We start from the raw sequence: 27,024 nt of genomic DNA, 5'->3' as shown, positions 1-27,024 counted from the left end.
ATTAGATTTACATTTACCTCATAGAAACAATTCCCTACCTGCAAATGCAGCATTTTTGGAAGTCAAACGCTATGAAATCAAACATGACAAAATGCAATATTTCTTGTAAAATACATATTTCAAAAAAAAAAAAAAAAGAAATAAAGAAATTGCTCATATCACCAAGGGCCATCACAAAAACTACAGCGCATATGCAGCTGTTTTGGTTTGTGGGAAACTATATGCATGACAATTTATTCAACCTATTGTACAGAACAGACTGTTTTTGCTCAAAAATGAATTTTTCACTAACAAGAAAATAGCATGGCAAAAGATATAAACATGCAACCCAGATCCAAAAAGCAAGTTGAAATGTTTAAATAAACAAAAAAAAAAAAAAAAAAAAAAAAGGGGGGCAGATCACACACAGTAACAGGTTGAGAAAAACAATTTTCTTGAATAATCCACTGAGGATTGTCAAAGCCAAAAAAGACAAACTTGAAACATCAGCAGGAAAGCACAAAAACATGTTTTATACATACATGCAAACTATACATACAACATGTACAGTTTTTCAGACAGCTGCTTTTCCTCGCGGCAGGACAGGGATCAGTTCCGATGCTGGTGCTCTGACAGCGTATGTTTGGCTGCGTCAGCTCATAGCCAGGCAGCGACGTGTTGGTTGACTCATCGAGTGTTTAAACAAGTGCGGCAGCAAACCTGAGCAAGCTCGTGAAATTCGTCCTCCGGTGAATCAAACGATTGTCGGACTAACAGGGGGTGGGATCTAAGTCGGCAAAAAAAAAATGCAGTTTTCAGTTCACTTTTATTACGATTTCTACGTCAATCACATGGATGAACATGAAACATAACAGAGCCAACAACTGCAAACAAAAAAGCTCCACAGCTGCAACGGCTTCAGGAGAACAACTTCAACTGAAAGATGAACCGCGTGAAGAAAACCGTGATAAGATCACAATGGCCGGCGTCTCAAGATGATAACTGACAATTCTCTTTAGAAAAGTTAGAATTAATCATGGGTAAGCATAAAAAAAAAAATCACTTAGGCTTAAAACATGTTTCAGTTATCAAATACACAACTACCCTGCAAATAGTTGACAAAGCAAAAACAGCAAGATGAGCATATGAAGTTATTTTAAATATATCCTCTAAGCCAATGAAAAGTATGTAATCCTTAATCTCAGACCAGACAAAACTTTCAGATCAGTTCAGACCATTTGTCTCCACAATAAAATTCATTGTGATCATAAAGTAGCCATCAAAATAACAGTGAACTCAGAGAAGTTGTACCAGGACATTCACTTGGCCCAGCATCAATTAATAAAAATCCTGCAGGAGGAAAGGAACCGTACCTGCTCGAAACAGACGAGCCTCTTCATCAAAAAAAAAAAAAAAAGTCCAAACTGTAAATCTGGAAGATGGGTTCATGTATCACACCAATTAGAAAGCGGGGGTAAAACAGAACTCATAAATCAAGATCTGATCCTTTCTGTGGTGGGCGGGGCTAAGGAGTACATTATTCTAACCTAGAAATGGATTTTATTTTATTATATACATATTCATTTAAATGTCCATATGAAGCAAACACAATGTAAAATAAACAAAGCTTGGCTTAACTGTTATTTGTGTTTTTGTTGCACTGTTAAACAAAAGTTTAATAAATCTTTTCAAGGTGAAAGGTTATTTACATCATGGACTCAACCATTTCCCAGATTTCAAAAGCTTCGCCCAGTCAACATTTGAAGTCAAAATGCAGCTTTCTCGTAGTATTTTTTTGTAGATGAAAAAAAAAAAAGAAAAAAAAAACTTCAGTCTGTTCCCACTTCTACATTCACCAAAAGGCCAACTGCAGTAGCAAGAGTGTCTTCAGACAAACACAAAATAAAAACCAAAAGACATCATCCTCAGGTTGATCCACGTCCTGATGATTCTGTACAAAGTGTCAAAACAGTCATCTCAACAATATTTCTGATTCGATTTGAACAGTGTCAGTTTTCTCTTTGCGCTTTTGGATCAGATTTCACTCATTATCACCTTTTACGAGTAGGGGCAGTCTGGGTACAGTCACCCGCGGCTTGTCTGTCATCCTACAGCACATTGTTGAGGGTGGAGACGCCACCACACTCTGAGGGCACGGGCACCTGGCCATCTGTCGGCATGTCGGGACCCACCAGCAGGATACTGCTGTCCATGGAGTCCTCCTTTTCCTGAGAAGGTGGAGCCGACTCCGGTACAGGAGCAGACGTGTTGGTAATATTGGCCTGAAGCCCATCTCCCATGGTGTTGATCTGGCTCGGCACCATGGGAATCCTGCTGTTCCCTGTAAGATATAGTAAGATGAAGAGCAGGTAAGAGCTGCACATGAAAAGTTAACAGGAGTTTAAATAACGGCTCTATGTCAGACAGCGCCTGCACATACCAAGGTCCACGTAGAGGAGCGTGTCTGGACCAATGGAGTCTTCGTACGGAGGAGGAGGGTTGTCGGGGTGAGGGATGTCGGGGTATTTGTAGGCTACGTAGGGTGGCGGAGGCTCCTGGAAGTGAAAAGCACCTCCCTCTCCATCATCAGACAAGTGCAGAGGTGTGAGTCCGGTGCCAAAGGCATGCGGGCCGTAATCAAAGCCTGGGACTCGTCTTCCAAGGTTAAAGTGGTGCACTGAGCGATTAAAAAGACAGAAAGTCATGTGCCAAAATGAAAATCACCATACTGGAATCATGATCAGATCAAAACTTTCATGACAACTTTCAAGGCCAGATTCCAATCTTTTGAGAGCAGTTGGACAGATTTGTTTGGCAATGCTGATACCTTTGCAGGAGAACAAAGTTACAAGTCTTCATGGTCCTACTGTCTCTTGTCTTACTGTATGGTTGTGAGACCTGGATGCTCATCAGTGATCTAAGGTGATGGTAAATATCTGTAGGTCTCTGGAATCATTGGAATGACTGTGTGTCAAACAAATGGTTATTTAGGGACTCTCAGAGGAGGTGTACTCCTTGCACTGTGAGGGAGCGCTACAAAATAATGGCTACCTGACGCCATTGTTCTCTGAGGAGATGCATCAGTGCAGATTTCTCCAGCAACTGGAAAAAGCAAAGAAGTGTTCCACATGTCAAATGGCTGAGGCACATAGATGGCTACCTTCTGGAGATGGGGATGAGCTAGTTGTCTGCCAAAGTGGTAGCCAAGTAAAACCCAGGGCGGGTCAACACTCTCCCTCACTTCACGCAAGATGTCATCCCACGGGGTCAAAATGATCATGAGAACGGTGAACAAAAATCCCAGAACTACATGGGGAAGACCTGATGAATGACCTGCAGAGAGCTGGAACCAAAGCAACAAAGGCTACACACTACGCAGAGAGGGACCCAAATCCTGCAGTGCCAGGCGTGTCCCCCTGCTTAAGCCAGTACATGTCCAGGCCCATCTGAAGTTTGCCAGAGAACATATGTATGATCCAGAAGAGGATTGGGAGAATATCATGTGGTTAGATGAAACCAAAATAGAACATTTTGGTAAAAACTCGTCGTGTTTGGAGGAAGAAGAATGCTGAGTTGCATTCCAAGAACACCATATCTACTGTGAAGCATGGGGGTGGAAACATCATGCTTTGGGGCTGTTTTTCTGTAAAGGGGACAGGACGAGTGATCTGTGTTAAGGGAAGAATGAACAGGGCAATGTATCGTGAGATTTTAAGCCAAAACCTCCTTCCATCAGTGCGAGCATTGAAGACGCAACATAGCTGGGTCTTCCAGCATGACAATGATCCCAAACACACCGCTCGGGCAATGAAGGAGTGGCTCCATAAAAAGCATTTCAAGGTCCTGGAGTGGCCAAGCCAGTCTCCAGACCTCAACCCCATAGAAAATTTGTTGAGGGAGTTGAAAGTCCATGTTGCCCAGCGACAGCCCCAAAACATCACTGCTCCAGAGGAGATCTGCGTGGAGGAATGGGCCAAAATACCAGCTACAATGTGTGCAAACCTGGAGAAGACTTACAGGAAACATTTGACCTCTGTCATTGCCAACAAAGGTTATGTTACAAAGTATTGAGTTGAACTTTTGTGACTGACCAAATACTTATTTTCCACCATAATTTGCAAATAAATTATTTAAAAAATCCTACAATGTGATTTCCTGGATTTTTTTTCTCATTTTGTCTCTCACAGTTAAAGTGTACCTATGATGAAAATTACAGACCTCTCTCATCTTTCCAAGTAGGACAATTTGCACAATCAGGGACTGACTAAATACTTTTTGGCCCCACTGTACCTTGGCAGAACTTCTAAATAAGTGCTTTATTTCATCTCTGAATAAAGAAAATCTTGCTACAACTGATAAACAGGTGTTTGTATAAAACCTTTTTGAATGAAAACTGAGTGAAATGGAAAGTTTGCAACAAATATTTGAGTAGAAACATGTTATGAATGACTGACTGATCTGTTCAGTCTTTTGTGCTTTGCTTGTTTTGCCTAGACTACTGAATAAGCCTACACTTACACACGGTTTACCACAGCCATAATGAATGTTGGTCACAGCACATCAGTGGTTAACAACCCCCAACCAATCCTATAATTTCATAGAAAAAATAACACTATGTTTGGGGGGGTACAAATAGGAAATGCTCACGGTTTCCTCCAATCAGTGTTTCAATTCGTTCACGTCGTCGCTGACGGAGCCTGTGCACCATGAAGAGCAGGAGAGACAGGATAAGGAAGGATGAGATACAGCTGACGATCAGTCTCATCCCGCTGGCCATCGAGTCAAACAGATTGTTTCCATCTGAGACAATGATGAATAAATATTAATATTACAGCAGTACTTGTGTACCACTTGACATTTTCAACCCAAAACTTTAGCAGCAATTTATCAACAGCTGCACTAAATCAAATGCTGCCGTGGCTGCGTATTCTGTGAGTCTTAGCATCATGAGCTGGCAGTACCTGGGTCCAGGCAGGTGAACTTGCAGCATTCTTTAGGATCCTTGCGTAAGTGCTGGCAGCCCTGTGGCCGCTCACACAGATGGGCCGCACACATCTCGGGCTCACCGTCGAGACATGTGCAGGCCAGACACGGGTCGTCACCCTTAGGGGTGAAGTAGTAGCCCTCGTCTACAAAATTGTCTTTTATGTCCACACATGTTTGCCCTGATGAGAAATGTAAAATTAAGTTAGCACAATAAAGAGTGAGATCAAATGTACACATGCTGAGAGGTTTCAGACACAGGACAGGAGGTTTGGGACACATACTCCTCTTGCAAAGAAATGGAAACTTTTTGTAGCAGTTCTCAGCTTTCCAGCTGTGTAGGCCACGGTCATTCACAGTTTTGATCTGGAAGCGCTGCAGCTGTGCGCAGAAGACGTTGTCTTGGGTGGGAGAGACCTCGCAAACGCTGGTCAGTCTCTCAGGTGGCAGGAACACCTCTGTCGGCCCTGCAGAGGAAAATAACACAAACACTGGTGAGCACTACAAAGACACGGCGGTTTCATGTCACAATTAACAGGTAGCTTCCTGTTTGGAACAGATTATAGAGAATACCTTTATATGCCACCTCCCAGTGACCCTGCAGAGTGTGGTTCTGATTGGTGATGACATACTGGTAGCCAACCCAAAACCTAAACATATAAACGGAATGAAACACGCAATATTAAATAACAAAAACAAACTTTTTTCATATAAAATATAGTATCAAAGGCTTATTTCTGCATATTTTGAGTCCTCCTAACAATCTGCTCACATTTTAGTGGCCACTAGATGGCATCCAATCAATATCACAATCTTCCACATTTAAAATATCCAGAGTTGATTACAAGCGTGATAAATAGAAAAAAAATAAGAAAAAAAAAAAAAAACAGGCACAGCAGACGGTCTTTGAGTTACAAGGGCAAACTAGTGAATGTCAGAGGGCAGAACAAAACAAATTTCTGCTTAAACAACATTCAGTGACCTACAATTCTGACCTCAACTATTTTTAAAGGTTTCATGCACTTTAAACTCACCTGCACTGTTCTCTGCGCTCACAGACGTTCTCGTCAAGTCCACCTCAATCTTAAGTACAAACTGCAGCTCCTCACTGGTAACAAAGGTGGCCAATGAACCATTAACTTTCTGACACGTGTCCACAGCTTGCCAGTAGTTTTCATTCCTTAGGTAGATTTTGTAGCAGCTGGTCGTCTTCTCATAGTGGTGCCACCCACTGGGGCACTTTTCTGAGGAGACAAAGGACAAACATAACCTCCATGTCAGTTTCGACCACAGAGCCTTATAGGAGTACTAGGGTCCGCAGTCACACCGAGATGTGTTCCGGCAAGGAGGCGTGGTCACCATTTGAAGCCAGGCAACTCAGTGGCTAGCGCACACAGATGCTCATAAAATTTTGTCAAGAAACAGCTGGAAAATGCCAGAAAGCATTGCGTGCTGGCAATGTCACAACTGGAGGAAGAAGGGAGAAAACATTTCCTTCCATAAATAAGCAGTTTTGGTTATTCTTGTTACTTTTTTCGTAACTTTTGGGCGATAAATTGGTGTATCACGCAGAGCGTCATGCCTGTACAATGCATGAATATGTAGTTGTATACCATGTATATACAATATTGCCTGGCAGTGCCTGGAATAAAATGTGACTCATGAATAATCATCCACAAAAGAATTGATTATTGGATGTTTACTGAAACTTCTGAAGGGCCTGTACCAAATCTGAGGATTCAGAAACCACCTGAAATGGAATTTTACTCAAAGCTGAGTTAATTCACTATGAAACAAAAATGGATTTACCATGTAGAATTAACTAATGCGGCCTGTGTGCCCAGTCTGGATTGCGTGTATCGCGATATTGTGCCTTGTTATGTCTGCAGAATTTGGAAGCTGGAACAAATCTGAATCTGAATCTAAACTTTCAACACTAAAGCGACCTTGACACTTGCATAAACTTGATCCCTGCACTGGCGCGCCAATGCAATGTTTATAGATGTAACATCTTGTCATAATCGCAGTACAATGCACCTGAACGATTATGACAAGATGTCACATCTATAATAAACATATCATCTAACTCATAAAAAGGAATAAAAATGCAACAGTTTTACCAATCCATTACAATATATTATAAATAACTACCTTTGAGACAATTCCAAATGCGTTCTCCGACACACAACGAGCAGGAGACAGGGTAGCTATATAATTTCTCTACGGTTCTGGAAGCAATGAGAGATGGTTTCATCAGCCAAGTTCCAAGCGCAAATGCTTCACTGGTTACGAAATTATTTTATTTTAATATAGCGTGGCGCCAAATGGAACAAAAGCAGGTGTCATTGGCACGACGAATTGCGCTGCGGTACGGGGATCAAATTCGTGCAAGAGTCAAGGTGGCTTAGCTTATTTGTATTACGACATGTTCAAGTTCAACTTCTGTACCTCAATATTGTCTGGCAGTGCCTGGAATAAAATGTGACTCATGAATGATCAGCCGCAAAGGAAATTTTTTTTTGTCAATATTTATTTCATTCATTTAAAAGAAAAACAGAAAAAAAACAGAAATGAATATATCACAAGACACTGAATGAAAAGGAGCAGAGGGAAGAACAAGTCTTATATTTTCTGCCCCTTTTTACAATACAATCTTCCAATTTTAAGCATCAGTTGATTGAAGCTGGAACATATCAGATCCATGTAAACTTTCAACACTAATATTTCAGAATGTGTGGGTGTTAGGGTAAGTTTAACACTTTCCTTACATAATTTAATGTAAATTAATTTTACTGCCTCAATATTCAGGTAAGAACGGTATTTTAACATATTTTGCAAGCTTTTTTCCCTGTGTGTTCACTCACGTATTTACGTCTGTGTTGAAAATACACATGAAAATATTTCACATCCAGGCACTTCGTCAATATTTTGCCCGGTGTGAAAATGGCGGCTCGCTGTCCATGAAGGAACATTCGTGTAAAGTAGGCTCTCAAGTACGGCTCTGTGATTTCCACCAACCAAGCCCCGCCTTGCTAGCCCGGCTCTTAATTCAACTTAAACAAAACGTATATGGTGAGATGCTTACGGTGGAAGCGGCCAGGCTGAGCCACACCGGTGACGTCTTTGACCTGGTCGTAGCCATTTCCAAAATGGAACCGTTCTTTTATAGCTGCAAAAACAAAATTGCCAAGGTCAACAAGTGTACATGCTTCATGCCAGCTTGATAGGCAAACAGATAAAACTATCAATGCTGTTTGCTTCTGCACCAACTTTGGCTAATAATTCCACATTTTATTTTTAATTCAGAAAAATAAACTGCAGCTTTACGGATATCAATAAATTTGGAAACTTGCAACTACCAGCATTCCTCTGGTTACATACCTCTCTCACTTATGCTCTGATTATGGATCAACATTTATTCCACTTTAGGGTGCAGCAATTATGAAATGGCTTTGCTTATGACAGGGACATTGGTATAAAAAAGCAGAATCAAAGTGCTTCTTCATCAACACAAGACGCACAAACCGATCCTCACATCAGTACGCTGGACTCAAGAGTGGACATCAATTAAAACATAAATAGGAGAAAAAGCACTTGTGTTATCTACACAAAACACAAGCTGGCTCTTTCCTCATGACACAGATTTGACTTAAGAATGAATTTCCTGTTAATACTCCAAATGTCTTGCCACTTAATGTGCACAATAAAACATGTGAAGGGGGAATAACAGTACAATTCAAAAATGACAACACAAATGTTAACAAATTTCATAATTTCATCTATAACGAAGAAACGCAGAAGCTCCTGACATCTATAAGTAAATGGGTGAATGTGAGACTGTGAAACAACTTTGAAGACTTTGCAGATGGAAAAGCTCCACAGAAATATAAAATCACTTCAAAAACCTACCAACCCTATCAAAATGGGTCAGTGAATACAGATATATTCACTTATGAACCTTCAGTAAGTGTTTTTAGTTATTCTGTACTACTGGAATGAAAAAAGAAACACTAATTTATTTTTTAAGATGCAGCAAAACAAGCTGCAAATACTGAATAAAACATAGAGCATGTAAATTTTAATCTTAAAGAGCATTAAGGAGACAATTATTACAGCACACCAAATCATAGCTGCTAGTTTTATGGTATTTTCTAGTTATGAAGGAGTGTACGGTCACTGGTTCAAAACATGAAATCCACAGGTCAAACACTTATCCGAACTGAAAATGTAAACTGGCAACATGAATTACACAATAGTTTGCATCGAAGTAGCCCCCCCCAAAACAACAACAAAAAAAACATCAATCACAAGACACACCAACATACACAGAACATTTGCTTCCAAAAAGCTAAAGTGACGGACCTCAATGCATCAGAGAAAACTGCATCTTCTCCAGGACACAACAAATTAAATACGGCCTAGTTCAAAAATAATGAAGCCTAACTGCTCATTTGCACTGCATCTGTCATGAACAAGCCATTATTTTATTTAGCACCATCCAGATTTATCCGTGAGTTGCCTGTAGTCTCTTTGACAGGTACTGAAAATTGCATGGAAAAATTCCACACAGTTCCAGAGATATGCATGAAATTTACCCCAAAAATAACACTTTTTTCCATCAATTTTGTGTGACATTGATATTTAGCATTATCATTTAATGTTGAATGTTAAAGAAATAACCTTGTATTTTGTCAGTTTGTTGGTTTGTGCTTCATACTAGCACACAGTAATACATTTTTGTAAAGGTAGAAATGTAATTTCCTAGAAAAAACATCAAAGAAAGGTAAAACTGTTGTAAACGTAACGGTGAGAATAAGTCCTTGATTTATTTGTGTCAAAACCTTAGCTATATCTCCTACTCAGCTTCAATAGAATAATTATATTACTTGTTCAATAATACCAGGAACTAATGGACAGAATGTCTTTGTTTCAGGCTTCTGCAGACTAAAGAAGATACCTCCAACTGTTGTCGCAAGTGTTACGCTCTAGCACATTATGGCATATTTGCACTGATAATCTAGCAATGACTGAACCGAGACCAATAGAAATATTGAAACTCTGATATATAACCATAACTAAAATGATAACAGTTCACAAAAAAGACCACTTTTAGATTTTGATGGTTATGTCACACTTTGGCCACATTATTTTTGAACTAGGCCTTATGGGCTCCATACAGTTTCAGAACTGGAGCTTATTATTGTTGGAACAGTTCATTTTATTGTGAGAATAAGCAAAAGAAAACAAAATGCACATTCTGCTTCATGTTTTAAACTGCGTTAATAAAGAGGATTAACAGAGGAACACAATCAATGTGAAACCTCAATTTGTACCCCTACACTGCTACCTCAAAACACGTGCAGCTCCTGTTGTATGGAGATCACACGCTGTTCCCAATCCTTTCAATAATTCCCATTATGTGGTCAGAGACCTGCCTCCTGCAGCCATATGATGCTGCCAGAAGCAAAGCCGCTGTAAAGTACATGTGGCAGATTTGCTGTGCTTAAGGAGTGTGCGTGTGCGTGGGGGAGGTATCCAGGCGTTGTTTTATGTTTTACGTTAGGTGTTGGGTAAAGAAGAATGTATATAACGGGGATTAAGTGATCTTCACTTACGGGGACAGCCCATCTCATCGCTCTCGTCCTCACATTCTGCCCAGCCGTTACAACGCCACTTCATTGGGATACACTGCATCTTCCCACTGCCGCAGTCAAACTGCCCGGCACTGCAGTGCTGCTCTGAAACACAACAGTGAGACTGTGTACTAAATCCTGCATGTTAATGCGGCCTTTTCCAACAACAGAAAAAAAAAAACAAAAAAAAAAAACAATTAAAATCAGAGTTAAAATCTAAGAAATGGCATGTTGTGTTGAATTTCTTGAACAGTGACTGGGTACAAATAAGACGCCACAGTCCAGAGGTCTGGTCACGGAAACTGTAATATATACCACACATTCAACAAAACAATTCAATATATTGAGGCTGTAATTGGAAAAAAAGATAATCACTAAACCTTACAAAAATAACTTGCACATCAACAGTTTTATGTGGTTATACATATTAATGCTGAAGATATGTACAGGCATCAGATGTTTTTTTTTGGGGGGAGGGGGTGTTTTTTTTTTATTTAATATATCGCAGGAGGAAAATGTCATACATACATTTGGTTTATAAGTGTGAAATCATACTGTGCTGCAGCATGATCAACATATATAATTTGTACTCATTTAATATTATGCTGAAACAGAATAATTCTTTTCATTAGTTTGACATTGGGCAAGGTTTATGGGATCTGCACAGCCTGACTTGAAAAGTAATGAGATGAATTTCTAAAAACATTTGTGAAAAAATGACTGAAGGATGAGAAAACCTATACTCACTTTTGTGACAGATGTAGATCTGACTCAAATTTGTTCTTTTTAAATCACTTTATTTCATGCCATTCATTCGCTGCACTACTACGGGGCATAAAGCAGGTTGTCTTTATCTATAATGTCTGCCTTCATATGCAATCTGTGACAGTCAACAAGTCAACACTCTGTTGTGTCTGTTTATGTAGTTGTGGTAGAACAACAAACAGGGCTACACTTTAGACTTTATATTCCTGTGTGAATCTGAGAAGTGATTTTGGATACAAGTATCTTCTAAATGGATAAATGTGGCTGATCCTAGTGTAAAACACCAGGATAGATTGTCCTCATCTAATCCTAGTTTAGATTTATTTCAACTGTAGCTGTTAAAGGACATATCACATGTATTTTTAATGTCCCAGTTAGCAACACAACATCAAAGTACTCATGATTGCACAACCCCAATTCCAGTGAAGTTGGGACGTTGTGTAAAATGTAAATAAAAACAGAATACAATGATTTGCAAATCCTCTTCAACCTATATTCAATTGAACACACCACAAAGACAAGATATTTAATGTTCAAACTGATAAACTTTATTGTTTTTGTGCAAATATTTGCTCATTTTGAAATGGATGCCTGCAACACATTTCAAAAAAGCTGGGACAGTGGTATGTTTACCACTGTGTTACATCACCTTTCCTTCTAACAACACTCAATAAGCGTTTGGGAACTGATGTTGCTAACTGTTGAAGCTTTGTAGGTGGAATTCTTTCCCATTCTTGATGGGAAAGAATTGATGTATGATAGGATGTGAATCGTACAACTCATGATTCAATTCGATTCCGATTCTTGGAGTGACAATTCGATTCAGAATCGATTTTCGATTCAAAGAGCTCTGAGAAATAGTTATATTACTTAATGTTTATGTTTAAGAAAATGCAGCTTCACAAGGTTAATCAAGTGATTCTAGATGTAAATTTACTTATCTGCTTTGCTCGTTCAGAGTTAGCTGGCAGTTTAGCGAAGCGCTGGTCAGTAGTAGGCAGAGACTGCTGCTCCGCTTCTTTTAGCTCCGGGTGATGGAGTAGCATGTGGGCTTGCGGATTTGAAGTGTTTCCGAAGTATTTGAGTTTCATTTTGCAGATTTTGCACACTGCATAAGTCATGTCAAGCTCCTTCTTATGCAGCAAATAATAAAATCTAAAATGCACCCAAACATTTGCCTTCAGCAAAGACGGTGCTGGCTGAATTAGCTCTTCGTCCGCCATGCTAAGCTGCAGCTCACGAATGTTTGAAGCACGCAGGACCCTCCCCTCGCAGGGACGCTGCAGTACGGAAGCCGTTGCCTGACAAACAGTACGCGCAGCGAGTAAGCAAGAATATGTTTTAAAAAAATGCTTTTTAAAAATCGATTCTTGGACATTTTGGATCGATTCAGAATCGTAATAAATAAGAATCGCGATTCGGACGTGAATCCATTTTTTCCAACACCCCTAATGTACGACTTCAGTTATTCAACAGTCCAGGGTCTCCATTGTTGTATTTTGTGCTTCATAATGTGCCACACATTTTCAATGGGCGACAGGTCTGGACTGCAGGCAGGCCAGTCTAGTACCTGCACACTTTTACTATGAAGCCACGCTGTTGTAACGCGTGCAGAATGTGGCTTGGCATTGTCTTGCTGAAATAAGCAGGGACGTCCCTGAAAAAGACGTTGCTTGGATGGCAGCACGTGTTGCTCCAAAACCCGAATGTACCTTTCAGCATTGATGGTGCAATCACAGATGTGTAAGTTGTCCATGCCATGGACACTAACACTCCCATACCATCACAGATGCTGGCTTTTGAACTTTGAGCTGGTAACAATCTGGATGGTCTTTTTCCCTCTTTTGTCTGGCGGACACAACGTCCATGATTTCCAAAAACAATTTGAAATGTGGACTCATCAGACCACAGCACACTTTCACTTTGCATCTGTCCATTTCAAATGAGCTCGGGCCCAGAGAAGGTGGCGGCCTTTCTGGATGTTGTTGATGTATGGCTTTCGCTTTGCATGGTAGAGTTTTAACTTGCACTTGTAGATGTAGCGACGAAATGTGTTAACTGACAATGGTTTTCTGAAGTGTTCCTGAGCCCATGCAGTAAGATCCTTTACATAATGATGTCAGTTTTAATGCAGCACTGCCTGAGGGATCGAAGGTCACAGGCATTCAATGTTGGTTTTCAACAAGTAGCTTACGTGTAGAAAGTTCTCCAAACTCTCTGAATCTTCTGATTATATTATGGACTGTAGATGATGGAGTCCCTACATTCCTTGCAATTGAACATTGAGAAACATCATCATCATTGTGTACATCATGGTTTAAAGCAATACATTTTCATCTGACTGAAATTTTTTCCTGGTAAAAATCAATGCCAGCAATTCCCTAAAATGTGGCGTAGTGAGGGCATACACTCTTTTTCCTCAATAAATACAACAAACACATTATATAATATATAAATCTATTCTAAATAGCCTCCAAGGAGAGAGAGAAAAAGCAAAAAAAGAATGCCAAACCTGAACATAAAGGTACATAAAAGGGTGGTGGGGGTGTAGTCTTGATTCTGGGGAGTCTGGGGGTGCTCCCCCAGAAATTTTTTTAAAAGAGCATGTAAAATTTTGTATATTCTAGTGAATTTCAATGGGTATGAAGGCCTCTGAAACAAAGAAAACTCACCTCAAACTGTCAAGTAAAAACACATTATTCTAAATAAGTACCAACACAATTAACAGAGAAAGAACGTCAAATGAACAAAAACTGAAGTAATAAGTGAAAGGAAGGAAAGGAAAGAGGAAAGGAAAGTGAAAAGGAAGGGTAATTCTTTGTCTTCTGTAGTATTTTGATCGGTTCTAATCCGGTAAATGCGCCAAAAGGGTGCTCCCCCAGAACATTTTTTAAAACAGCAAGTTAAATTTTGTGTATTGTGGTTAACTTTAATGGGTATGAAGCCCTCTGAAACAAAGAAAACTCACTTCAAACTGTGAAATAAAAAACATTATTCTAAATAAGTATGAACACAATTAACAGAAAGAATGTCAAAGGAACAAAAACTGAGGTAATAAGTGAAAGAAAGGAAAGGAAAGAGGAAAGGAAAGTGAAAAGGAAGGGTAATGCTGATGAGTTGACGGCTGTGGTAAACGCTGCCCTGAATGAATTGAGTGCTGTGACTCTAAACTTTTAAAGCGCCGGATGCTTTCTGATCAGGTCCGCTGATCAGACCTGATCAGGTCATCACCAAGGTTGGGTAGGATTACTCTGAAATGTAATCCAAAAGTAATCAGATTACAAGTAATCCAAATGTATGTACATACATACATGTAATCCACATGTATTCTCTCAAAGTAATCCTACCCAACCTTGGTCATCACGCACTTGAATAATGAAATGCTGTGATGATTTAAACTTTTAAAGCGCCAGTTGACCGCGATCAGGTGTGATCAGACCTGAATTAAGTGCTGTGTGATCTGTCGGTGTGATCACTTCATTCAGCTCTTATCACAACTGATCCATCAGGTCGTCTGATGATCACACAGACAGCGATGGGGCTTTAAAGGTTTAAAGAGTTACAGGGCTTTACTTGATCACACCTGATGGCGGTCGACTAGCGCTTTAAAAGTATAAATCAGTGGTCTCCAAACTATTCCAGAAAGGGCTGAGAGGGTGCAGGTTTTCTTTGCAGCCACTGACTCCAGCAGGTGATTTCACTGATGAACTCATCCCACCTGTTCAAAGGGATGTTAATCGGTGAAATCACCTGCTGAAGTCAGTGGCTGCAAAGAAAACCTGGACCCTCTCGGCCCTTTCTGGAATAGTTTGGAGACCACTGGTATAAATCATCACAACCCTTCTGTGTGATCAGAGCACAACACCGGCATCCTCTGAGAAACACACCTGGAGCAGAAAACCCACCAAGGGACTTGCTTTAAAATGCTATCTTAGCCATGACAAGGAATTAAACTATTTTCAAACATTGTTTTCGAAAATCAGGATGCTTTATGTGGATATGTGTCCGTCAGACTGTGATGAACAATCGGACTGAAGCAAACAGGTAATATTTACTCCGTGTGTAAACAAGTCTGTCTGCATGAGGACTGCAGGTATCAGCCAATCACTGGCCAGCATTAATGGCTGTATTTAGAGTTATGAGTAAATTACAAGAAATGTGTGCTAACAATCGCGTAACTTATCTACAACATGCCCCGCATGTGCTGGACATATGAATTACATGCTGGCATGTGTTGAAAATTTTCAGCATGCCCAAAATTTATCAAGGAGCTCAGCGTGCTTCAAGGTGCTAATTTATTAAAAAAACGTACCCATAACTTATGCCAGCGTTTTTAATATGGTTGGCATATGCTGGCTAAATCGTCAAGGTGTGACAGGACCATTAAACTTTTCATGACATATAATCTTCTCATTTGCTGCCCATCCACGTTCTTTGTGTGTTTTAAATATTTTGACTAGTTTCAGCAACTCAGGGACCAATGTTAGCAGCTACTGTTAGCACAGACATAATTCTGCATACATTGAGAAAATATGGCTTTGACAATACAACACACAGAGAGAACACAAGAGAGCGAGTGAGAGAAAGAGAGAGAAAATACATCACCAACTTTGTTTTCACATACACATCATCTTAGCCAATTCCTCAATTTACCGTTCCAACAATCTGACAGTGCAACCGCAAGTTTTACTAATTTCGGAAGTGAAGATTTAATGTACTACAATGTTTTGCAGATGGCATTCTGTAAGTCTAAGAACATCATAAACATTAATTTCATAGTCGTTTCACTACAGTGTACACAAGTTTCTGAGATCAAAAACACAAAAACATTGTTTGTGTAGCAATTACTAACTGGTGCACTCATTAATTGGTACTCTGAAATTAATAATTTGTATGCAATTATTTCCACTTCTCTTGGAGGAAACAACAAATGCCTTTGATGGATTTAGTCTGAACCTTTTCTTCCTGTCTGAAGGTTTAATGAGCCGACCGTCAGCCACAAATCAATGTTATGGTAAAAATATTCTTTTGAGCATGTACTCCTCAATCTGATCTGATTTTTGCCGGAGTAACAGAACATGTTTAATAGCTGAAACCCAAAGTGCTTACACGTAACCCAATCTATCATACTAATTACAACTACCAATTCTATAATGAGCATCAACAGGGCAAAAACGAAACATTGCACTGTTACAGGAAAAACCAAGCCAGGATACACTCTGGAAAAAACTGATAGGATATTTTTACAGCATGATCGGCAAACTCGTGAAACTAAACCAACCAACAAACAAAAACCTCTCAAAACAGATATCCTAAGAGTACCATTCCTACTAACAAGAGGACGACTGCCATCAATCACTTAATCTGAGGGAAGGTGCTGGTGCTGTCCACTTGCAAAAAGTAAAGACACTATATTACAAGACATACTGCTTACCTGACAATAATCTTGCCAGAGCTATTCGTGGACCTGGAACAAATAGAAACAATAGCGTCAACTATCCTGTGTGTCAGCAGGTTCCCTTTTAGGACTTAATACTGTGCTTCAGCCTGAAGTGATGAAAAACCATGCTATATATACGTACATAGACATATAAAGAATATATTCCTCCTCCGCTTAATGCTAAAAGGCAATCGATAGCCCAAACACAACCCTCAGGGCTTAGTGGTATGGCCTAAAACTCATATCGCCATATAACTTGAAGCATAGCTGCTAATGGTATATATTATGGTATTGAAATTTATATACACAAGAATATAAATTTCAATACAACTAAAACCAAAGTCAATCCATTTTACATGTGAGTCACTTTAACAGCTCTGCCACACCATTAAGAAAAAACACCTTTAATCTGAGATACTTCTGAATGTTTGCATTCATTTATTTTATTTTTAACTAATTAAGTAAACAGATTTTTGTCTCATTATTAATTCCACAAAACTAAGAAACTCAGAGTCATAATGACCGATGGCCATTTCAGTTGTTAAAAATGCATTCATTCTCATTATTATTAAGATCATCATAACAGTCTCAGACCACACACCCTTTACACTGTCCTTGTGGGAGGTGAGCCCACATGGAGGCGACGCCATAGTTTTATTCCCCCCACTTTCTTTGAGACTGAGGCTGACCAAACCTGTGGTTGTAGACCCAGCCACCATGTGCTCACTTGCAAAATCATCCACCACAATAATTCTTTCAGATCATCAACAGTGCGCCTGCCTCGCTGTTTGATAGTACAGACTTGCAGAGTTGATAATAGCGAGCAAAAGGGTCTCTCTCTTCTTGTCCATTCTGCAGCTGCGTACAGACTGCAGACATCGGATGCAGGGACAGACCCACGGGGTGAGAGGTGAGAACATCCCGCCCCCCAAAACCGCTTAAAAGGTCCACTTTTGTAGCCATTTTAAAAGACAGTTGTTGCACATAATATTAACCAGATTCTATTACATTTGAAAAAAATAAGATATTTAAGAATATATGATCATTATCATCATCATCATCGACTTACTATTTGTAATGTTTAAGAACAAAGTAATTTTGCCTAAAACACAGGCGCTTCACACACACTGCATACCATTATAATGAATTGTTTATTAAGTAAAGTAACTCATAGAACAGTTAGTCTAAGTGTATTATTCAGAAAAGAATTCAGAACATTTCATCAAAACTAGCTCTGAAGTAATGTTAAATGTGCAACATGGAAAGGATGTCCATCAATTACAGGTAGGTGTAAGAAAATGGTAAGTTGTGAGTTCTGCTGGTCATGTTCAACAAACAAGGATGCTATCTAAAAAATATTGATACAAAATTTATCATGGACAGTCACAAAAAATGGTCTGAATATCATGTCAGTTTGCACCATTTCACTTCATTTTTTTTCTTTTTTTCTTTTTTTTACAAAACCAGCCTTTTACAAAATGTTAGGTAGCTCTAACTACCTGGTTGGAAAAACCCTAATCAGATGTTTAATGACCGTAATGAACTTGTGGAACTTTGAATTGCCGAAGCATACCAAGTCCTGTGAAGTCAGAAGCAGCATCGGACAGCAGAATAATATTCTCCATAGCTGCTGGGTGCCGCTTAAGGAAAAGTAAAATCAGGAGGGCGCTGTTACGTTGCAAGGTATGGATTTATCCTTTGTTCCTTCATTTGTCCAGTCAATTTTATACTTGTTTTTTTATTATGTCACTTTTTTATGTATTCATTCTCCCATACAATTTTGTGATTGTATTTTAAGTACAGTGGCCCTGTAGTTTACATTTCTGTTTGTGGTGAAACATGGCATATTTGATACCTTACCAAATATAGTCTGGTTCAAGATAACTTCATATACTGTGAATATATTAATGAAGGCATGCTTTTCCACTGGTATAATTCTTTTTATGGTAGATCTTGTCATACATAATCTATATATATATATATATATATGCATGTATGTGAAATGATTATTTTTCATTTTTATTGCCTCATAAATCAGAAAATTTGATTTCCTTCAGAAAAATACTTACTTGCCAAAACAGTACTATAACATGAGAAATACAAACCAAATCTGAAAGATCGGCTGTGCTTCAATGTGGAACTACAGTAGCGCTGCACGGTATAGCTGGTTTAATTGGTACACGGTATAATTTTGGCCAACAGTAAAGATTTAGACTCCACCGACGAATCGCGATAACACCCGCGGAGTTTTTCGATCCAGGAAAACTCCTCTGTGAAGCGGCTGTGTGTGTGTGTGAACCAGTTTGCTGCCGCGGAGAGGGGTGTTCTGAGCTGACTCTCACTACTGTACATGATAGTTTGTGAGACACCTGTTCTGTCGCTGATATTTGCAAAGCCATTATTTATTTATTTCAGCGGACACACTGGGGGAAGGCGGGCACTCCGTCACGTCCCGAATCAAACATTTGAGAAAGCGCCACATTTAATAACGCAAGGATTTTTTAACCAGAGCAAAAAGACTAAATCAGCCAGGATGAGATGATTTACCCAGACCGACTTCAAATATGAGTAAATTAAGTATGTTTATTAATCAAAACATCAAATCTAGGCTTGCATCTTAGATGTTATTTATTTAGATCAGTTTACCTTTGCAAAGGGACCCATTCAGAAACACATGATTTTTACACTTAAGTTTATATCACAATATATACTGTTAGCATGAAGGGATTCAATTTATATCGTGATATGAATTTTAGGCCATATCGTACAACCCTAAACTATAGACCCAAAACTGCTCCAAAGCACAAAGTAGTTTTGTTTTCTTTCAAGTTTTCAGCAAGCTATAAAATGACAAATATGTAACTGCGGATCTTCTTTTATCATAGTTAAAGACATGAGGAAGACTGAAATTTCTTGCATTTAGCATGAATTGTTCAAACGTAATGACTAATTAAATTTAGCAGCTTTTTCAGTGCTATTTGGTTTCACAGTAAAATCGCTGTCACACATTTTTAAAGCCCCAACATCTCAAAAACTAATGTAAAGATGTAAGGCTGAATTTTTATATGGAGTTTACTGGGAATAATGGCATTAGTTTGGGAAAGTATCAAGCAAATCAGAAAAGATCAGTGGGGAGGCCTCTGGTCATTTCACATGGACAGACCCTAAATAGAGTAGTGGCCATCACCTCTGTCGACATGTTACTTCCAAAACAGACCACAGGTTGGATTGGGGTGAGACTCATGTTTATTCAAGCCTATTCCATCTAGTCATGCAGTCACTGGACAACAGATGGGTTATAAAGCCAATTCAGATTCAATCAAAAATAATACTGATCCAAGACCGATCTTGGTGATACCCCTAATTTTTACAAACTCATCATGAGTTCCCATGGGATAAAAAGCTTTTAACCTACCATCCCTCAAGACCAGGCACCTAAGTGGCTCTACTCCTATTTTACTCTTCCTTTTTAGATATACCTTTGTATACTGGAATATTTCCACCTTAGAATTGGAATATAATATACAAGATATACCTTACTGAATTTTCATGTAGCTACTTAACTTCCAGTTCTGTGCTTGGTGGTTTCATTACCCCGGCAGACTGGTTTAGGTTAAGTTCTGATATGACACCTTTATTCATGCCTGATAATCTTCATATATGTTCCATATACTGTTTGTATATTATATACTTACTCCTAGCTATTTACTTTCTATTTTTCCTAGCTACTAATAGTTTTCTGATATTGCACCTTCTTATGTCTTATTACCTATTACATTATATATACCTTTTCTTGAGCTGCTTGGGTGGGTAGGGAGAGTTCCCATGGGATAAAAAAACTTTTTAACCTACCATCCCTGGTTCTCAAGAGCAGGCACCTAAGTGGCTCTACTCAACTCTTTTCTACTCTCCTATTTTACTCTTCCTTTTTAGATATACCTTTGTATACTGGCATAGTTCCACCTTAGAATTGGAATATAACATAAGATATACCTTACTGAATGTTCATGGTACCAGGTAGGTATCACAATTCTTTGTTTTCAAACACGAGCAGCCTGTCTAAAATCTCTACCTGGTGGTACTGTCAGTCTTCTCCTCAACCCTTCAAGTATTCCCAGTTGCAAAACAAGACAAAACCACAGCAACCAACATGCTGCAGCATATTCAGACTGTGAAAACTAAAAATGGTTCAACAAGAGCTAGAAATATGACAACGTTTAAGGAACAAATGTTGCTACAGCAATGTTGCAACTTCAGCTTGCTCACAGAGATTTTAAAATGCAACAAAACCACTACTAACAGTAGTTTGATCACCAGCATAATAGCTGCATTCAAAGATACTAGGGGGCACTGCAGTAGGTCACTTGTGCGCATGCACAACCAACATAGCAACAAGCTTGGCCAGACACAACAAACCGCAATGCTATTTGGAATCTCTGTTTTCGTAGTCGAAGTAACGGCATGGCCAAGAAATGAACAATTAAAAACATCAGAGTATTTAAAAAAAATGGAATGTTTCACCCACGGGTTACAGAAGGCAGGAGCTGTTAGATATGGCAGAGAGAGAGGATGAGATTGGCCTGCCGGTAGGGCAGCCACAAACAATTACTTTTATAATCGACTACTCACTGATTATTTTTGCGATTAGTCGACTAATCAGATCATACGTAAACTGTGGCTTATTGCACCAGCATGAAGCTGTTATCTGTCTTTGTGTTATTGTTGGAAATATTGTGTTAATACATTCATGCCAATAAAGCAAACTTAAGTTGAGAGAGAGTGTGAGAGAGAGACTGACCTTCTCAAAGGATGTATCATATTTCTTTTCCATAACTGTGGTGAAGTGAGATCGATCTCATTTCAGTCACCAACACGTTCAAGACTGCTTCAGTCAGGATATTTGCTTGCCAAGGTGTGCATGTTGTTAGCTTAGTAACAGTTGTCCATTAAAGAGGTACTTTTTTTTTTGCACTGTAACATAGCGTTATAAAACATTAGCGTTATCACATTTCCTACACAAACATGACATCCCTGTTATAATGTTACAGAAAACACATAACATATGTGTGCTAAGGCTAAGGAAACTGTCATCATTAATGTTAACGGCTTAGCCTCCTTTGGTAACTCAGGTCATCAGAGTGTACAACTCCTCACTCTGGGGTGGGGGTGGGGTGTAACAGGAAGATGGGGCGGGAAGGAGAGGAACAGTAGTAGCCAGCAAACCAGCAGCAATCAGTATGTCTTGTATTTCTATTTATATTTGCAAATCGTTTTTTTTTTTTACTTTCACTTTTGATGCTCTGTGTGCTTCTTATCCTGTGTGCTGCTATACAATGCTGCAGGAACCTCAATTTCCCAGAGGAAGTCTTCCCAAGGGATCAATAAAGTTCTATCTAATCTAATATGCACATGTGTGACATCTGTAAACATCTGGGTCAAAGGACAGATAAAATGGCAGTGGCATAATATGCCATAATTGTGCATGTATTATATGTGCTACGGTAAAGGTTGGGGAGTATGTATTAACCAATGTTAGGACATATGAAGCATTTGGACACAGGTTAATTCTAAAGTAATAGCACTTAATACAGGCAACATTTTCAAGGAGCACTGCAGTGCAAATCTGTACATTTGTTGTCCAGTCTATGTTGCAATGTTGTATATCTTGGCTACATACGAGTATGTGTCAAAGCACAAAACAGAAGTATCTAAGAAACAGACAGTGTTTGCAAACACTCACAATAATCAACTAAAGTGTATTTTTAAATGTTACCAGTACCAGGTACTAAAGTGTATTTTAGCAGTTGCATTTTGTGAGGGAAAAAAAAAAAAAAAAAAGTGCAGTGACTATAAACAAATAGATGCATATGATTTTTCTTGTTTGTACACACAACCTTTCTGCATGAAGCAGAATGAAGCCTTTTCATATCTACCACTCCCTGATTACAACTGTTCAGCAACTTCTCCACACACCACCAGTAATTTCAACATGTGTGCTACAAGCACAGACAGACTGAGATGATGCGTATACATTCACAAAATGGGGGTGGGGGGGGGGATTAGCCCAATTTCAGTGCGATGTTATAAACCTTCTACAAATGGAATTTGCACATGTGGATCTAAAAATAATATTGGCATCTCCAGTTACAGTGAAGAAGTAAATTTTAGTTCCAGTGTCAAGTTACCTCACATGGAAAAGAATGACAACATGTCAGATCTGTATCAGATAGCTAGAGTTTGGCTGTCACATTTGAAGCGAAAAAGGATCGGCTTCCTCTTGGGCAGTTATTAATATCTTCATGATATATGCATGCGATAAATAACCAGGGCACTGCACTGTCAGATTATTTTTCTCTGCAAGACAGAGTATCATGACAACCTGTGTAACAAGAAACATTTGCTCAAACATTTGTCATACTAAACTGCCTTCTAGCAAACTGGATTCTTCTTTAGCTGAACATCCAATTTCCTGCACACATAAGTTTGCAATTCTTGCGCAACAAGCTTTTCAAATGCAACACACCTGGGAAAAATATTGGTCGAGGGTGTCAACCGTTTGGGCCCTTGCATGAAGGCCACAGTACCACCCAAACAACCGTCTCGTGATACCAAACAAATGGCCACACTGAGGATAATGTCAAAGCAAGAAATATTTTATCTTTTACGTCAGCCATCTGATCAAGATGGCGGCAGCGGCTACTCCAGTTCCAGATAGTGATCTGCATTTTATGTTAACTGTGTTGTCTGTACCATCACAGTCTTGTACGAGAACAGTCTACAATAGAAGCTCATTACTGGGACTACAAAACTACCTTTTCAAAAATTCTTTCTGGAATTATACTGACTTCGGAACTCAAAAACAGAGCAATGGGCAGAAATCTCAATCGCACTTTACAGACACACAAGACCCCAGACGCCTGTGGCAAGGCATCCAGTCAGTCAATGACTACAAGCCAACACCGCCACCATGCGAGGACAACGCAGTCTCACTTATGGTGCCTTGACATCTGCACACATTTTGGCTCCGCACTCCTGCGCAACTCTTCGTGACAATGCCAGCCGCTGTGTTCCCAGCTGGATGCCACAGTCTGTGCCGCTGGACACTACTTATATAAAATAATTATTTCATAGAGGATGAATAATTTTCTCTCAGAATTTGGCTGTTGAAAACACCTCTAATCACTTCCACAATCAATCTAGCTATCTATCCCTCCATGAGGTGGAGAACGCATTTGGAATATTCTAAAAGGTCATTATTTGTAATGTTTATATTGTAATGGCTTGGTACAATAGTTGCATGTTCATTCCTTCATATGAGTAGCTGTAAAGGTATGTTTATGATAGATTAAACATCTCATAATTGTTCAGATGAGCTGTGCTGTGATGCACTGACGCAATCACTCGTTTTTTTAATTGGCTGCCCAATGTTCACGTGAAGTGAATTAATGCGCGACAAATTTTGAAAATTTCAAAATTTTATTTGTGCACTTGCATGAAGCTGCGCAGAGTTTACTCTCCGGCACAGCAGATTGCGTACCAGTGTGCGGATCAAACTTGTGCAAGTGTCAAGACACCTTTAACACCTTCTTCAGCCAGTTTGAGGAAAACACCACCAAACCAACAAAACCTCTCCCTACACAAACAACAAAACACTTCATCTGTACCCAGCTGACATGCAGACAACCCCACTCAGGGTGAACCCCAGGAAAGCTGCAGGTCCTGGCAACATAGCAACAAGTGGCTACAGGTACATATCCCAAAATACGAATTCTACACCCAAGGGGCAGAAATTATAGTTCCTTGGTGTTAACGGACAGCACAGGGGTTGTCACGTGATGACAACTGGCCAATCGGCAGTATTCCAACTTCCTTACGTGACTTTAATCAGGAAAATAGAGATTAGTGCGCAGATCCATTTTAAGGGTGACTCAAAAAGAGCAAAACCTTGATAAAATAGAATTCAAATCATGTTGATAAAAATATCAAAAGTGCAAAACAAATTAAGTATTTAAGTTTATGACAGCAGCTGTAGCTGTATTCTTGAGGTTGGTACTATGTCAATTCCGGCGAAGTGGCCAATCCGAAGGCCAGACTGTACTTCCGCCACTGGCCGCTCGGTGAAAACACACAAGGGCTGTAAGCAGTTCTACTGAAATCAGATGGTGGTTTGGTTTAGTCTCAACTTGCTTGTAAAAGCCAGCTGATAGTTATTACCTGGAACAGTGACATTTATACACCAAGTTGACCTGAAATTAATCACTGTACATTAAACTGACTTTATTGACGAGTCTAACCCCTTTGAAAAGTGATCAAATTAGATGTATTTGTATCGAGTTCGGCAATGTTTTCACCGACAAAAAAACGGCCCCTAGAGGGCGCTCAAGTAATGCCGACCTCGAGAATTATAGCGTCTGGTTAATATAGGTCACGTGATTATGAAGCTACGTAGTTGTACAAATAGATTCTAATCACAACACCGAACCCTAACAGGACTGTGCTGTAATTATTAATACGGCTACGTACAATTAGCCACGTCCTAAGTTTATTTGTTAAGACAAACCATCAGTGTTCTATGAATCTCTAGTAGACCTTTAGTGCTGACTTTTTAAAAACGATTACCGATAAATTACCGACACTATGTCGGCGGTGCACAGCGCCCATTGTGAACCGAGCAGCGGCTTAAGAGCACCGGAGCCAGCGGGCCTCTCTACTTAAAGCACGCAAACATAAGAAAATACGACTTGAAATGACTTACCTGTCCGTGGTGGGTCCGTTAAGGTGAGGACGAAGAGAAGAGAGAAAAGGACAAAACTGCTGCTGTCAGCCTTTGGCAACATTTATCCTCCATTCATAGTAACTCTTCTATCAGGAAATTTTAAACATGGACCGAGGATTTATAGCGCAAAAGAGAGAACGTGATTTGTTCTCATTTTCATGCCATCAAAGCGACTTCAAGTAAACAGCAAGAAGGCGTGTGAAGCATAGTAGAGTTTAAGGTTTAATTTTTTTCCCCCCTATCAGCTAACGTTAGCCGACAAGCTCCAGTGGCGTCGTCCGTTCTCTCCTCGGTGCAGAACCAAGATGGCCGCGGCTGCTTCCCAATCACAATAATCCCAAACACGCAGAGCTCGGGATGCTCAGCGGGACGAGCCGCCGGGGCGGGCGGGGTTTAACTTCAACGAGGGACGCGTGCGGAGTAAACTCAAACACAATAACAGCAAAAAATCTGCTATGTCACCAGTTTAACAGGGCATATAACGGCGAAGAAGCGATTACAATCTGGCGGATGCTAATGTTCAGTATCAATTTAAAAAGCAACTGTTGTGCCGACGTAAGATCCCGTAGACGTCGCTGCCACCTGCTGGATGCGGAGTGTGTCCAGTAGCTTTGCATTTCCATAAATGCATTGCGATTTTCCCACAATGCAAGATGATTTTTAGCTCAAAAATCGGCACGCAACAATTTCAGAAGGTGACACCAATGGTGACCGCAGAATGTGCTTTTTTATTTCAGTAATTCACCCAAGTTAACTAGTCTGAAAAGATGGAAAGTGGTTCATGCGGGGTCGTTTTTGTGATGCTCCATTGTGCAGCAATTAATCTGGGAAGGATGAGGTGTTTGGGATCTATACTACTGTTCCCAGAGAAAGAAAACTCGTGAATCTTGTTGGGAAAGTGTCGGTACACGGACCCACAACAGGGGCGCAAAGGAACGGACAATGGAGTAGGTCAAATAACAACACTTTACTGTTGTGAATGTGCACAACAAATACAACAGATTACAACAATAGATCAGAATCAATTCACAAAGGTGTCGTGTGGGCAGGCTCGAAGATAGGAGACACCTGTCCAAAGCAGAACCGGAACCACACGATTTCCTCCGCCACCAGACCCCGGGAATACTGGAGCCGCCAAGTCCCGAACTCCCAGGTGGCCACTGCCTCCGCGTGTCGGACCTGGTACTGCTGGCGAGGAACAAAAACACAATTAAAGGTGGGCGCGTTTGCACCCAGCAATCTGCACGGCAGGAAAACTACCTCCACCTCTCGTTGGAAAAAAGGTCTGTTATCACTCACAAAAATCACAAAAAGTTACTGTCAAGCAGTCAGCTGAGAACATTACCTTCCAGGTAGAACGATATCTCGGCAAAGAGGTGGAGACGTCGTCCTGCTGATGTACCCCTGCTGATTGGTAACAGCTGTTGCAGGTGATGCGTGACAGCTGT

At 39.9% G+C, this 27,024-nt stretch overlaps 1 protein-coding gene across 1 annotated transcript; it reads right to left on the bottom strand.

Moving 5' to 3' along the window:
• Positions 1–1,485: 1,485 nt before the first annotated feature.
• On the bottom strand, positions 1,486–25,914 carry dgcr2 (DiGeorge syndrome critical region gene 2). Its single transcript, XM_034192078.1, is given in 12 exon segments — positions 1,486–2,320; positions 2,420–2,656; positions 4,627–4,779; positions 4,941–5,144; positions 5,247–5,429; positions 5,536–5,612; positions 5,997–6,033; positions 6,036–6,206; positions 8,048–8,131; positions 10,578–10,700; positions 16,795–16,827; positions 25,556–25,914. Coding segments are annotated over 12 exon segments (1,617 nt in total). The 5' UTR covers positions 25,638–25,914; the 3' UTR covers positions 1,486–2,087.
• Positions 25,915–27,024: the final 1,110 nt, after the last annotated feature.

Source organism: Thalassophryne amazonica, chromosome 17 (genome assembly GCF_902500255.1).
Source record: "Thalassophryne amazonica chromosome 17, fThaAma1.1, whole genome shotgun sequence".
Taxonomy (NCBI): Eukaryota; Metazoa; Chordata; class Actinopteri; order Batrachoidiformes; family Batrachoididae; genus Thalassophryne; species Thalassophryne amazonica.
Note: the sequence above shows the minus strand (reverse complement) of the source record. Positions and strands in the feature narration are given on the sequence as shown.